A 16,530-nucleotide genomic window follows, 5' to 3' on the forward strand; every position below is an offset into this window, starting at 1 on the left:
TCAAAATACTACTAATATTACGCATAATATGCTTTGTAGCACCTATGGACTCTTAAAGCAGGCTGGGTAAATATGCCAACTTTGATAATTTTTCAATTATGCTTTTAGATACAAATGTCCAAAATATGTAAACAATCCTTCCTCCCTCTGAAGGACTCTTCTATTCATTACATTTTCGTGAAAATCTCAAAATCTGGTTCTTTTTTTTGTTTAGCTTTCGTGAGGACCCACTGGGCACACACTGGTTGAATCAACATTGTTTCCACGACATTTCATTGAAATTACATTGAACCAACATGGAATAGAAGTTGAATTGACGTCTGTGCCCAGTTGGGAATCACTCATGAAATGCTGCTTTCCATTCTACCGACCTAGCCACTGTAATTTCCCAATCAATTCAGCTGTCATACTGTAGGTTAGCGGTACATGGTTAGTGATTCTCTGATCAAAAGTATTATATGATATGTATTTTAATTTACTTTTATTACTTTGAATGAGCACTGAAATATCCAGTATATTTAAATATATATGCTTTTTTAAAGATGAATACGGACATTCTGAAGGATGTATTCAAACTCAGTCCCAACCGTTCCACTTCACTTTAGTTTTTTTGTGGTGTCTAACTAATGAACTGACGCAAAGTGTGTCACAGCAAATGTTTACTACCCCCACAAAGTCTGATTCACCTCCAACTGATCTTCCCAAACAGATAGTCAGATGTTATTTTCTGTAATCTCAACCCATTTAACCTGGCTATGCTTCATGGGGTCCCAATCTACTATCCCTCCCTGGACATAAAGTTTTTAAAAAGCCTGTGACCTTCTGTGTTTGTATCGCCATATTGTTTTCTCTGATCTGTATGGTTGTAGGCAACTATATGTGTGTTTATACATTCATTACGTAAATCTGTTCATATGCACATGGTCTTCGAGCTCCAGTATTCCCTGTGGCTGCCGCACAGGGAACGACCTGAATGCTGATGCAAACACAACACATTCTGAGGCCCTCTGGTTGGATATCATAATGAAATGGGTTGGGCCCCATCAAAACAAAAAGATCACTATGGATTCTCTCTGAAAATGCTGCATGTCAGGCAATCGGAGAGGGATATGCTTCCATTACCTTGTCATTCACAATGCTCTTCCCATCCCAGGCCCAGCCGCGCTTTGTGAAGTAGTTGACGGTGGCAAACTCAATGAGGGCGGAGAAGACAAAGGCGTAGCAGACAGCGATGAACCAGTCCATGGCCGTGGCGTAGGCCACCTTGGGGAGGGAGTTACGAGCACTTATACTCAGGGTGGTCATTGTCAGCACAGTGGTTACACCTAGGGGAACAGCAAACATTTTCAGTGTGGTCAGTTTCCTTAGATTATAATTCAATCATTTTAAGTACCTTATCTACAGATACCATGTACAGCCAAGTAATTACATTCTGGTTAGCAAAGAAGAGTAAGTGCATAGTAATAACTATTTTATGTAACATCTTGTACAAAAGGCTGTGGAGAAATAGTAGTTATCATAGTGCTGTAGAATAGATCGAAGTTCATCATATCAGAGCTGTAGCTCCGCACACCTGTGAAGTGGAGCAGAGCATGCTGGGCGATCTCCAGCTCCTGTGTTTTCCTCACTAAGTTAGCCAGTGTGCGTCCTGACTGATATGTAAATGTAGGTACATTTTTGAGTCGCAACAATATTGAATATAATCTTGCAGATAGGGTTCCGAATGACAGAATTTGTGACCTGTTTCAGGAAACTAGGCGTATGTCGTGGGTCACTGCTTCACAGGAGAACCGTTTGAACGTAAACTTTTCTTTTTTATCAAAATGCGTTTTCTTTTCAAAATGCCTTCTCGAACATGTGAACTTTCATGTGCCTTAATAACAAACGTGTATGCTATCTGTAAATACGAATAGACATTTTTAATTACGAGCCTCATTGGTTTAGCCAAAGAAGAAGTCAACTACCTTCCCGCTAGCCATGATTGGCTGAGATAATGAGTGGGCTGGACATGCCGAGAGATGAGTTTGAATTGGTCTGCCATATAGCACGCTTCTGTCTATTTGAGCTGGTCAGTATGTCTAGGTAATCCTGTCTAACGTGTATTAAAACGTGTATTCAAATTTCTGGAGGACTGAGTTTTATCGAGAAGGAGGTGGAGAAACCACCTGTCTCAGGATTACATCTCCAAACGAAGGGCAACCATGTCATCCGACAAGAGTCACCTCCAACCATGAATGATGTATGTAAGCTACATTTTCAGATATGACATGTTTCTTATTTTGACAGAAACAGCCATTTGCTTGGCTAGCTATGGCCTAATGTCAGCAAGCTAACATTGAACCTGGTTGGTTAGCTACCTGCAGATTCATGCAGGGTAGTAATGTCATGAGTTGTCATTATGGTTCATTGTTTACCTAGTTAGCTAGCTAACATTCGCTGGCTGGCTCGCTAGCTAACATTATGTGTATGACCTTATTATTCATATCTCAGAGCCATTTGCTTAGCTAGCTAACATTGAACCTGGTTGGATAGCTCCTTGCAGATTCATTAGAATTTTTATTTCACCTTAATTAACCAGGTAGGCTAGTTGAGAACAAGTTCTCATTTACAGCTGCAACTTGGCCAAGATAAAGCAAAACAGTGCAACACAAACAACAACACAGAGTTACACATGGAATAAACAAACATACAGTCAATAACACAATAGAGAAAAAGTCTATATACAGTGTATGCAAATTAGGTAAGATAAGGCAATAAATAGGCCATAGTGATGAAAGAATGACAATTTAGCAATTAAACACTGGAGTGATAGATGTGCAGAAGATGGATGTGCAAGTAGAGATACTGGGTTGTAAAGGAGCAAAATAAATAAATAAATACAGTATGGGGAAGAGGTAGATAGATGGGCTGTTTACAGATGGGCTGTGCACAGGTGCAGTGATCTGTGAGCTGCTCTGACAGCTGGTGCTTAAAGCTAGTGAGGGAGATAATGAGTATCCACTTCAGTGATTTTTGCAATTCGTTCCAGTCATTGGCAGCAGAGAACTGGAAGGAAAGGCGGCCAAATGAGGATTTGGCTTTGGGTGTGACCAGTGAAATATACCTGCTGGAGCGCGTGCTACGGGTGGGTGCTGCTATGGTGACCAGTGAGCTGAGATAAGGCAGGGCTTTACCTAGCAAAGACTTATCGATGACCTGGAGTCAGTGGGTTTGGTGATGACTATGTAGCGAGGGCCAGCCAACGAGAGCAGACAGGTCGCAGTGGTGGGTAGTATATGGTTCTTTGGTGACAAAACGGATGGCACTGTGATAGACTGCATCCAATTTGCTGAGTAGAGTGTTGGAGGCTATTTTGTAAATGACATCGCCGAAGTCAAGGATTGGTAGGATAGTCAGTTTTACGAGGGTATGTTTGACAGAATGCGTGAACGATGCTTTGTTGCGAAACAGGAATCCGATTCTAGATGTCATGCAAGGTAGTAACGTCGTGAGTTGGGATTATGCTTCATTGTTTATATAGCTAGCTAGCTAGCTAGCTAGATTCCTTAACAAAAGACTCCACTATACAAGTAACCATTTTGGGTGCATTTGTAAATTCAGCCTGGCCATCTTCTCTGATTTCAGAGCACTCTCGTCTGAGTGTACCAGAGAGCGCAGAATAACGGATGAATTTACAAATGCTCAACACCCTTTGAATATGGCCGATATCAGTAAACGTTGGCAAAAAGCATAATTAAATTTTTGCCAGCAGCACAGTTACAGTCACCAACGCTCTGGATAACATGAAAACAGCCTAACCAGCTCCGCTAGGGCGAGTAAAATGGTTATCCAGTTAGCTTGGGTGCTTGACTGCCGGATCAACGTTCGGATCAACTCTACTCATCGGCCAGAGCGTCCGGTAGAGTATAACATTCCATTTTGTAGCTCTAAAAGTCTCTACTCCACCCCCCCAAAAAAAAAATCACAATTTTACATGTTTCTACATAAGATGGTCGGTCACATTTGACGTGTACAACATCTAAAGACCTGCATCACTATACTGAGAGCTTTTCCATTTCTAAAAAGACACATTTGGGCGTTTTTGGAGCATTTATTCAAGCTTTTTCAGAGCCCCCTTACTGCACAACGAGGATGAAAAAGTGAATCGGTGGTTGGGGTAAGTTTCTCAAAAACAAGTGAAATCGCAAAAAAAAGTCTCTGGATGCCATTTACATCAAACATGAAGTAAAAACATTGTCTCTGCAAATAAGAGATGAGCCTGTATTTACTCAAATTGTATTTTTAGAACTAAGGTTGAGAATAAACGCTTGAATTTCTTTAACCAATTTTTTTCTTATCTGCAGAAAAACACGAATTCGCTGCCCACTTCGCCGAGGGTATACTATCTGTGGCACTGAAATATGAGGAGGCTTAAAGGGACACAGAGAATAATAAACCAACCAACTCCCCCTTTTCAGAGCAAACCCAATCCTATCTAAGAAATGTCCTGATCCTTTAAAGCTGGTTACACAACCATGTCCCATTCTACCGTGAACACATCAGGATGGTTGTTGGCGGTGCTACCTACACACTAACATACAGTACTAACACCCTCAAAAGTGTATGCCAGGCTAGCACAGCCCCCCTTCAGTATTACCAAACCAATCTACCAGTAAAGCCTGGAACAGACATTCCACCATAAACGGGATTTTAAAAAAGGTTACTTGTAAAAGGTAATTATCACAAAACCTAAATTATGTGTATGTATAATTTGTATTAAGCAGAAAACATGATACTTATCATACAGTAACTGCTAAAATGAACCTATTTTTTTTCACTAGTTGGAGTTATGTGGCCTTTAGAGTCATACAGCTCCAGAGTACATTTTTAATTGCCATCTTCAGTCAAAAGTTGCTTGCTCTGTTTGCATGATTCATTCAGAAAGGTTATTCACACCAGAAGTTGTTGACTTTATTGTGTAATGTGCTTATTCTTTATATAATATAGTGTGTTTATCATGTGTGAATGGTAATCATCTCTGCAGTGATATGACTGTGCTGTACATGTTTTCAAATGACCAAATACAATCTGTCCATCAATGTCTGCCCAGGTGTACAGAGCATATTTCTGCAGTCTATGTAGCCCACGGGGGAATATTAACCCAATGAGGCCCCGCCGTTGCGCCAGCGTGATTTAGGACGTCTAACCATTCTAAACTTTGTATTTGAGCTACATTTACCATTGGATTTGTCTTTTTCTTCTGATTAACGCGGAGCTGAACTTGAGCGGTGTTAGTGAGACGAGGGCGGATCCCGAAGGGGCTGGGTCTTTTTTTAAAAAAATTTTTAATTTTTTTTTACAAAATCGTCTGTAGCATCAGAATGGTTTGAGCTTCAAACTATTAAAAGCTAAGACTCTCAGGAACCCCCACTTGTAACATGTTTTGCTCTATGAAGCTCACAAGCTACACGAGTCATTAGAAGGTCAGGTGTTTTTCTACATAGACGATCATATGAAATCCTGGGATAAAGTGTCTATACTACTGTAATAAACTCACATAGTTGCTGTCACAAACTCCACACAGTTGTCACTGACAAGTTGAATATTAATTTCGCACTGATCAAACCATTTCTGTACATAGAGAATTCCTATAAATGAATTGTAATCAAGTTTTTGCTTTGGCAGGCCTTATTTTGTTTTATTGACATTTGTCAATAAAACCCATGAATGCAACTGTTTATGTCAAATGGTTTTGTGTTCTACCTTTTCAGGTTGTCCTGAAAAGAAAATGCCTATTTTTGCTGGGGTCTGGCATTGGCTACCAAACAACCCCATGCTTTTCGTAAACAGGCTAAGTTCTGATCACACTATTAAGCTAGCCCTCCTCTTGGCCCCTAGCACTAAATTCAATTACCTTGCTATGGCAGAACAAACACTCACTTGGCTTTTCAGGCTGTCGCACAGGATTGGAACAAGTGTTGCTCATTCATTACACAGTAATACAAACAGCTATACCGCAGAGTGGGTCGGAAAACAGGCAAACGGACACACAGGGCACATCTTCAAGGCTCCTGGCACCACAGAGCAACACTGAACTGCAATTAGGCGGTCTGCATGACATGATAACTTGCCACTACTATGTCACCAATGCAGGACCAAGCCAAAATAAGACAGGGAGGAGGAGAGAAAGAGATATAGTGAGTAGTGTGAGACAGTGTAAGAAGAGGACCAATGCTTGGGTAAGTAAAAAAAAAATGGTGGGAGAAAGCAGGAGAGATATGGATAGAGCAAAAGGGGTACACACAAATCCTCTCGAACCTTTGTGCATATCTCCCTTTGACATCAAAGCAGGATAGGTGGCCCCATACTCACCAAACACAGTCCTAGCTGGCACGGACTCTCTGTTCAGCCAGAAGGACACTTGGGAGAGGATGACAGTCATGATGCATGGTAGATAGGTCTGTATCACAAAGTAACCAATCTTCCGCTTCAAATGGAAATGTGCCGTCATGACAGTGTATTCGCCTGCAGAGAGAAAATAGTGCTTTATTAACTTATACTGCCCAAACTAGAGTACCACTCTTTAAAGGGTAACCATATTAATTCACGTGCAAATTCATAATAATATGGATGTGGATACTTTGGGTTTGATATGCAAATGTTAGAAAAATTGTGTACTTTTCACATTTCAAACAAGGCCAATTGAATTAAGCATTGCACATGGTGACTGTATAACCGCATCTGAAAACTAAAGCGCATCCGAGGACATTAAATAATGCCAATGACGCAACAGCATGCACGACTTGTAATGGGAGAATATCTAAAAAAGAACCCAGGATTAGAGATGAGTAGAGAAAGATGCGTGTTACCCATGGCAACAGAACAGAGAAATATATCTCATTTGTTGTGATTCTGCAATAAAGGCCTTGATACTGCCACTTGGCAGAAGGAAAACGTGATTTATGTTTCTGGCTAATCGCAAAACATTTTGTATCCCTGTTATTCAAGAGCACTTACAGTATTGCCTGCTTTACACCCATTTAGAGGGAGTCTTAATGATTTCCACAACGGGTGGAAAACGTGGGATCATATGGACACTTGACTAAGTGCTTGAGGATCTGGCCTATGCAGGTGATCTCGCTATTCTTGCAAGTTGACATCAGGACTTGCAGGCAAAAACTCCGAAGTTGGCAGACCGCACAAATAGCAGGACTCAACATCAACATTCAAAAGAAAAAAAGCATTATGGTGATCACCAAAACCAACATCAACAACCCTGCTGTGGAAGAGGTGGATGAGTTCATTTATATTGGGTAAAGGATGACCAAGGATGGCAATTCCATGAGCGACGTGATCACCATGTTAAGACCAGTATGGAGAGCTAAGAACATCAGCCTATCACTCAAAATGTGCATCTTCAAAAGCAATGTCCTCAGAGGTGGATGGAGGTATGTACACTTCTGCCACGGCCTGGGTTGGCAGTGCAAGAGACATGGATCTCACCCTTCACCCCTGGGTGAAGATGAAGACCACAGATTGGGCTGTTGCTCTTCTGCCCAACGGGGGGTGGGTGGAGGTGTGTGGACTTCACTACCTGGCCTCAGCTTGGGGAGGATATCAACAGCCGGATACTAAGATCCTAGGCCACCAAGGATGGGAAATACTGAAGATACTGATCTCACCCTCCAAACCCGGTGGTGTCCTGGAGACGGTGGTGGTGTCCTGGAGACTGTTCCGCCCACAACCGTAAGGCTCTCCAGAGGGTAGTGAGGTCTGCACAACGCATCACCGGGGGAAAACGACCTGCCCTCCAGGACACTTACACCACTCGATGTCACAGGAAGGCCATAAAGATCATCAAGGACAACAACCACCCGAGCCACTGCCTGTTCACCCCGCTATCATCCATAAGGCGAGGTCAGTACAGGTGCATCAAAGCAGGAAACCGAGAGACTGAAAAACAGCTTCTATCTCAAGGCCATCAGACTGTTAAACAGCCACCACTAACATTGAGTGGCTGCTGCCAACACACTGACTCAACTCCAGCCACTTTAATAATGGGAATTGATGGAAATTGATGTAAAATATATCACTAGCCACTTTAAAAAATGAAACTTAATATAATGTTTACATACCCTACATTATTCATCTCATATGTATATACTGTACTCTATATCATCTACTGCATTTCTATGTAATACATGTATCACTAGCCACTTTAAACTATGCCACTTTGTTTACATACCCTACATTATTCATCCCATATGTATATACTGTACACGATACCATCTACTGCATCTTGCCTATGCCGTTCTGTACCATCACTCATTCATATATCTTTATGTACATATTCTTTATCCCTTTACACTTGTGTGTGTATAAGGTAGTAGTTTTGGAATTGTTAGGTTAGATTACTCGTTGGTTATTACTGCATTGTCGGAACTAGAAGCACAAGCATTTCGCTACACTCACATTAACTGCTAACCATGTGTATGTGACAAATACATTTGATTTGGTTTGATTAGACATCTACTTTGAGTTATTTTGTCATTTCCTTTCCACTCATTTGCTTTGGAAAACACCCCCTGTCCTCTCTGTGACTCAATGTAAAATATGAATACAACAAAATGAAATGATTTTCTAAAACAATTTAGCTGTTATGTTCGTGGGCCGATGCAAGATGTCCCTCACATTCAAGCCTCAGAGTACAGGTAGTCGTGCCAAACGACCTAGTTTACCACAACGGTAGACTACACACTGACACGGTACTAATGAATGATTCATTTAAACACAATCAGCAAATATGTAGGGGATATAAGGGATTCAGTGACGGGGGCTCCTCCGTATTTCACTTGGACAACGCTCTTAGTGGCACTTAAGCCCAGGAATTCAATCTTTTAAGCACCGCACTTTCAGACCAGTGGCATATGACTGAATCATTTAGTTGGGATCGTAGGGCTTTTTCCTTAATGAAAACAGATTAGAAATTCCCATTGAATGTTAAAACATCCAACAGTAATTTGCTCGACATTGTTGGAATGGAGACTTATGGGTAGTAATGGATAGTGGCACTAAAACCCGGGAGTGTGTGATGACTAAGTGAAGAAGAAGAAGAAGAAGAAGAAGAAGAAGAAGAAGAAGAAGGGAAGGAAGGAGGAGGAAAAGGAGAGGTGACAGAGGAGAATAGATCCACGCTGCATAGAACCAGACTGACCTGGTCATGAAGATCCTCAAGAGTGTTTCGAACATGTACTGACATTTGTGACGAGAGTGCTCCCCAGAGACGCATGCGGAGACATGCAGAGGGGGGCAGATGCTAATCATTGAGGACCACTACACTGGCCACCGTATTGATCCGCTTTGCTGCCAAAGTCATGGTGACAAGACAATCCCGTGCCACGCCACATAGCTGGAGCGCATCCTGCATTTCTCTGGGTTTCTCTGAGGTTTCTCTCTGCCTTCTCTGTGGCTATAAATAACTATTATTCTGTATTTTCATAGGAGGTTTTGGCATTATTCAAAGCAGCCAACATCTCCCTAGCATATTTTGCTGTCCTTCTGTAGCTCAGTTGGTAGAGCATGGCGCTTGTAACGCCAGGGTAGTGGGTTCGATCCCCGGGACCACCCATACGTAGAATGTATGCACACATGACTGTAAGTCGCTTTGGATAAAAGCGTCTGCTAAATGGCATATATTATTATTATTATTATTATTTCAATGGTGGAGCACAGTCACGAAACGTAGTGTAATAAGAAAATATATATAATTCCACGGTGCCTTCTGCTTTCCCTCAGTAATACACATATTTTGTAACACGCCGAAAATCAGATGAATAACTGCATTTCGAAAGGTCACAATGCTCAATATTGACAAACAACCTGTTCGCCATACAACTAAAACGAGCCTGTCTGCCTCTTGGTGGAGTGTATGTGTCACTGTCGAATGCCTCTCCTTACGCTAAGGACTCCCCTCCAACCCCTTTGTTGACAGCTTTTTTCCCCATCTGTTCCTATACACAGACTTTTCCTTCCCTTTATTTTTTTACTGTGTGTTTGTTTCTCAGCCCAGAACACAGCACTTCTTCCCCATTTATCGCTCTGGTGCACTTTTGTGAGACAAGGCGCCTCTTGTGTCTTGCGACGGCTCCAAAATAAGACCAGCAGCAGCAGTACAGCTCAGGAATAAGGAGGCGGTCCTCCTTTCAGAACGGCGCTCCCCTGTGTGTCTGAGTGAATGGCAGCTCCTACAGCTGTGCTTCTGCTTCCTCTCAAACCGACAGAGTAGACCAGGAGTGTTCCCCTCTCGTAGGAGGCTGCGCACCTGTGTCTCCTAAGCCTTTGTAGTCCGATTGATCCAAAGTAAAGTGGAGAGTCTCTTGTTTCAACAGTCAAAGCGGAATCGGCTGTTGTTTTGTGCAGTTGGTTCCCTAGTCAGACTAGTCGCAGCTCTTACAAATAAGCTCATCAGACATGAGAGGACTGTTTCAGTATGATAGGACAGGGACTGAACAGTCTTTCAGCCTCTGTTATCCACAGGCTGGGTCAATTAATAGTGTTTCGAAACCTGGGTTTCTAGTACTCTTGGGGAGACTTGGCCTATCCACAGTGGGGTCTTTGTATGATTTCATAAGAATCTAGGCCTAGTCCTTGGTTGCAAAAGAGGGGGTTCTTTGCGATGAGTGAGATGTAATTGGGGGATTTCGTAACCAAAACGGGTTGAGAACCACTGAACAAACGTATGCAGCCAGCAGTGACAAGCACTAAACGTTGGCCAACTACAAATGGATGTTGAATAAATTCCTATACATGCCCACTGTCCTTCACAGATACTCTGATTTTGTTTCTTTTCACTTTGTTGCATTTGGTGGCAGCGATGTGATCCAGGCCTGCAGGGGGAGCATGTGCTTATCTAATTGAGTGAATAACCAAGTGAAATACTGTTTTTCTTCTTTTTTTTGCTCTCTTTGGTAGTCTTTTCACAAGTGTGGTAAAATGTCACAACTCAGTACAAAACTCAAAACAGATGATCAAAAAAGGCAATAAAAAAATAAACGTTAAGCACATTTCAAATCACTAAGTACAACACACAAAATCACACGGAAACCTTTTCAGCAAACCTAATCAAGTGTTTCATCTAGAAATAGCTTTCATATAAAGTAATTGCCTTTCACAATGCAATTCTCACAATACTTTTGATATGATTCTCTTGTCATTTGTTTAAATACTTTTGACCATCACTTAATCCATCTGCGCTTAATGGTTAATCACTTAACCGTTTGGTTACTATATATGGATTTTGAGAGCATACATAAAATATTTGTTTGTAAAGTATAAACATCTAAATGACATGTATGATATATGATAACCATACCTAATGACTACTCATTATCGCTAATTGATTTCACATAGTGGTAAACACAATTGGTCACCATATAAAACGGTGTGTGTGCACTTGCACTTTCTTTCAATATGGAGCAGGATAGACAGCAAGGGAGAAGAAGAAATCAAAGCGGCCCGTCAGAGGTGGGCATAGGTCCCATCAAAGAGGTCAAAGAGGTGGGAATGGACCCCATCAAAGGGGTCAAAGAGGTGGGCATGGACCCCATCAAAGGGGTCAAAGAGGTGGGCATGGACCCCATCAAAGGGGTCAAAGAGGTGGGCATGGACCCCATCAAAGGGGTCAAAGAGGTGGGCATAGGTCTCATCAAAGAGGTGGGCATGGACCCCAACAAAGGGGTCAAAGAGGTGGGCATGGACCCCATCAAAGGGGTCAAAGACATGGGCATGGGCCCTGTCAAAGAGGTCAAAGAGGTGGGCATGGACCCCATCAAAGAGGTCAAAGAGGTGGGCATGGACCCCAACAAAGGGGTCAAAGAGGTGGGCATGGACCCCATCAAAGGGGTCAAAGACATGGGCATGGGCCCTGTCAAAGAGGTGGGCATGGACCCCGTCAAAGAGGTGGGCATGGACCCCATCAAAGGGGTCAAAGAGGTGGGCATGGACCCCATCAAAGGGGTCAAAGACATGGGCATGGGCCCTGTCAAAGAGGTCAAAGAGGTGGGCATGGACCCCGTCAAAGAGGTCAAAGAGGTGGGCATGGACCCCATCAAAGGGGTCAAAGAGGTGGGCATAGGTCCCATCAAAGGGGTCAAAGAGGTGGGCATGGACCCCATCAAAGGGGTCAAAGAGGTGGGCATGGACCCCATCAAAGGGTTCAAAGACATGGGCATGGGCCCTGTCAAAGAGGTGGGCATAGGTCCCATCAAAGAGGTGGGCATGGACCCCAACAAAGGGGTCAAAGAGGTGGGCATGGGCCCTGTCAAAGAGGTGGGCATGGACCCCATCAAAGGGGTCAAAGAGGTGGGCATGGACCCCATCAAAGAGGTCAAAGACATGGGCGTGGGCCCCGTCAAAGAGGTCAAAGAGGTGGGCATGGACCCCGTCAAAGGGGTCAAAGACATGGGCGTGGGCCCTGTCAAAGAGGTCAAAGAGGTGGGCATGGACCCCGTCAAAGGGGTCAAAGACATGGGCGTGGGCCCTGTCAAAGAGGTCAAAGAGGTGGGCATGGACCCCGTCAAAGGGGTCAAAGACATGGGCGTGGGCCCTGTCAAAGAGGTCAAAGAGGTGGGCATTGACCCCGTCAAAGGGGTCAAAGACATGGGCGTGGGCCCTGTCAAAGAGGTCAAAGAGGTGGGCATGGACCCCATCAAAGAGGTCAAAGACATGGGTGTGGGCCCTGTCAAAGAGGTCAAAGAGGTGGGCATTGACCCCGTCAAAGAGGTCAAAGACATGGGCGTGGGCCCTGTCAAATAGGTCAAAGAGGTGGGCATGGACCCCATCAAAGAGGTCAAAGACATGGGCGTGGGCCCGGTCAAAGAGGTGGGCATGGGCACCGTCAAAGAGGTAGACATCAGAGAGAGCGAGGCAGAGGACAGGGAACTGTTGTGTCTAATGAAGTCCGGGCCATCGTCGTTAACCATGTTGTAAACAGAGGACTTACCACGGCAAAGGCTGCCAGATTAGTTCACCCCAATCTGAAAAGATCGACCGTCAATTTGATTATGAGAACATTTCGCCAAGAAAACGGTTTAGTCTGCAGGATATGTACTATGGTGGTGCCATGACATTTACAGTAAATGACATATTGTAATGCATGTAAATTCATAAAACATATTACAGTATTCTTACAGTATGATCTATTGACAGTATACTCTGTTCTACCATCAGAATTGACAGAAGACCCCATAGTGGTGGCTGTGGCCGTGTGCTGACTGACCAGCAGGAGTGGGCAGTGGTGGAAATAGTGAGGGCCAGGAATGACAGACGGCTGTCTGAAATAAAGCAGGCCATTGAGGAGAATGATGACACCTTTGCCAATGTGCCATCCATCAGCCCACCAACAATCGCCCGCCTTTTGAAGAGGCACCAGGTGTCTATGAAACACATTTACCTGGTGCCTTTTGAGAGAAACAACGACTGGGTGAAACAACTGCGGGCCGAGTATGTTCAGGTACAGCACTATATACCATATTAATGTTACTATTAATGCACATGTTACTTCACAATATCATATTGGAACTATCCTGTAAAAATAACTAACCAAAATATATTTTTTAGAGGGTGATGGTGCTTGACGCTGCTATGAACCATCACAAGTATATCTTTGTTGATGAAGCGGGCTTCAACCTGGCCAAAACTCGACGCCGTGGGTGGAACCTCATCGTCCAACGAGCGATCATCCAAGTGCCTGGACAACGTGGGGGAAACATCTCCATGGGCGACGCTATCTCTGAAGATGGTGTGGTAGGACGTAGGCCATTACTTGGATTCTACAACGCTGAACAACTCATTGTGTTTCTCAATTGAATTAATAAGCAGGTCTGTCACGGTGAAGGGGTCACCTCTGTCATTGTCTGGGACAATGTTGGGTTCCATCATGCAGAGGTGGTTCAGGCATGATTTCGGGCCCATCCCCAATTCCCCGATTCGTGAACACTATACCTGCCCCCATACTCTCATTTGTTTTCAGCATGGTGGAAGGTGTATGAAAGCCATCCCCATGAGTGTGCCACCCTCCTTCTGGCCATGGATCAGTGCAGACCAATGTCAAGCTTGGATTCGCCATGCCAAATTTTTTTTCTCCCATGGTGCATGAACAATGAGAACATTCATTGTGATGTGGATGAGAATTTATGGCCAAATGTTTAAGACAGGCTTGATGCAAATGAATGTGTGTTAAACATTATGTTTAATTTTGATTCATTACATTTATTAATTAATTTCTTATTTTTTGCATGAATTAGGATGTCTTCATTGATCACGCCTTTGATTACACATTGGATAGATATGATGGGAAATATAGATATTCTGTAAGTTTGTTGGGTAATTTAAGTGTATGTGAAAACTGAAATCTACTGTAATTTACAGTACTGTAGCATATTACTTTCGACACTTCTAAGGATGTTTTCAAACACGTACTATCTTGCATTGTTTGCTATTGGATAAACGTGTCGTTAAAACGTATAGATTTAATATATATATCATTATGTTGTGTTTTGTGGATTAAACCAATGCTCTTATTACATTTCACAATGAACTTATATTTTGAAACAACGGTTGTTTGGTGATGTTTACAATCCAAATGAATGCGCAATGACAGGTTACGAAGGAAAGGCTGGCTGCGTCACACGCGTGGCCAGTTTGGAGTTTTGTACTAAGAGTTGTGAAAATGTACCACATACTTGTGGAAATAGTACCAAAGCGATTTTTAAAAAACGGTAATATCCCGAGTTTACCTGTGCTGGACTTGATGGTTTCTTGGCCTACTGTTTGGCCGAGCAGGTCGTACTGGTTCAAACGGGAGCTCTCGCCTTCCACCACCACAGAGTCGGCGGGCTTACTGGTCCAGACGTAAGTCACCTCTGACATCGTATAGGCATCTAAGTCCACAGAGAGAGTAAGGGTAACGGCATCAGTGTGGCATTTGAAAATAAGGCAGTGGTTCATTGTCATTTCTGATCATTTTAATAGAAGAGTGTCTATAAAGTCACTGAACTGTTTAAGGGTTGTATAATTTCCACCAGAAAAAGCTACTCCAGATGCTTATCTCAATGACTGTTGTACATTTTGTTCTCATGACATTTTGTTTGGCAACTGAAAGAAAATGACTATTGACTTAAGAAATAAACACCTAGTATAAATGATATAGGATCCAAATGACACCATAGTCGTGTGTATACATACAGTACCAGTCAAACGTTTAGACACCTGCTCATTCAAGAGTGTGCAAAGCTGTCATTAAGGCAAAGGGTTGCTACTTTGAATAATCTAAAATCTAAAATCTATTTTGATTTGTTTAACACTTTTTTGGTTACAACATGATTCCATATGTGTTATTTCACAGTTTTGATATCTCCACTATTATTCTACAATGCAGAAAATGGTAAATATGTAGAAAAACCCCTGAATAGGTAGGTGTGTCTGTAACGAAGTTTCCTCCTCTTCTTCCGAAGAGGAGAGGCGAAATGGATCAGAGGACCAATACGCGGCGTGGTAATTTTCCATGGTACTTTTTTAATGCGATAAGGTACACATGAACAAACTAACAAAACAAGAAAACGTGAAAACTCAAATTACAGTCCTATCTGGTGCATACACAGAGACAGGAAACAATCACCCACAAACACACAGTGAAACCCACGCCACCTAAGTATGATTCTCAATCAGAGACAACTAATGACACCTGCCTCTGATTGAGAACCATACTAGGCCGAAACATAGAAATTCCCAAAACCTAGACAAACAAACATAGACTGCCCACCCAACTCACGCCCTGACCATACTAACTAAACACAAAACACAGAAAATAAAGGTCAGAACGTGACAGTACCCCCCCCCAAAGGTGCGGACTCCCGGCCGCAAAACCTTGACCTATAGGGGAGGGTCTGGGTGGGCATCTGTCCGCGGTGGCGGTTCTGGCGCGGGACGCGGACCCCACTTCACCCTTGTCTTTGTCCGCCTCATTTTCCGCCTCCGTGGCTTTCTCACCATGGCAACCCCTCTCAATGACCCCACTGGACAGAGGGGCAGCTCGGGACAGAGGGGCAGGGCTCTGGACAGAGGGACAGGGGCTCTGGACAGAGGGACAGGGGCTCTGGACAGAGGGACAGGGGCTCTGGCGCCTCTGGGCTGAGGGGCTCTGGCGCCTCTGGGCCGAGGGGCTCTGGCGCCTCTGGGCTGAGGGGCTCTGGCGCCTCTGGGCTGAGGGGCTCTGGCGCCTCTGGGCTGAGGGGCTCTGGCGCCTCTGGGCTGAGGGGCTCCGGCAGCGGCGCCGGACAGGCGGGACGCTCCGGCAGCGGCGCCGGACAGGCGGGAGGCTCCGGCAGCAGCGCCGGACAGGCGGGAGGCTCCGGCAGCAGCGCCCGGACAGGCGGGAGGCTCCGGCAGCGGCGCCGGACAGGCGAGAGGCTCTGGCAGCGGCGTCGGACAGGCGGGAGGCTCCGGACAGGCGGGAGGCTCCGGCAGCGGCGCCGGACAGGCGGGAGGCTCCGG

General features: G+C 44.0%; 1 protein-coding gene across 2 annotated transcripts in view; it reads right to left on the bottom strand.

Moving 5' to 3' along the window:
• Positions 1-16,530, bottom strand: part of LOC118363570 (gamma-aminobutyric acid receptor subunit alpha-2-like) — a 61,202-nt gene that overhangs the window by 21,650 nt on the left and 23,022 nt on the right. For both annotated transcript variants that reach the window (XM_035744549.2, XM_052488493.1), the window contains 3 exons: positions 14,775-14,918; positions 6,352-6,504; positions 1,123-1,325 (listed from right to left, as the gene is read on the bottom strand). In XM_035744549.2, the coding sequence (XP_035600442.1) occupies positions 1,123-1,325; positions 6,352-6,504; positions 14,775-14,918 (500 nt within the window). The remainder of the gene's footprint in view (positions 1-1,122; positions 1,326-6,351; positions 6,505-14,774; positions 14,919-16,530) is intronic.

The sequence above is a fragment of the Oncorhynchus keta genome, chromosome 30 (assembly GCF_023373465.1).
Source record: "Oncorhynchus keta strain PuntledgeMale-10-30-2019 chromosome 30, Oket_V2, whole genome shotgun sequence".
Taxonomy (NCBI): domain Eukaryota; kingdom Metazoa; phylum Chordata; class Actinopteri; order Salmoniformes; family Salmonidae; genus Oncorhynchus; species Oncorhynchus keta.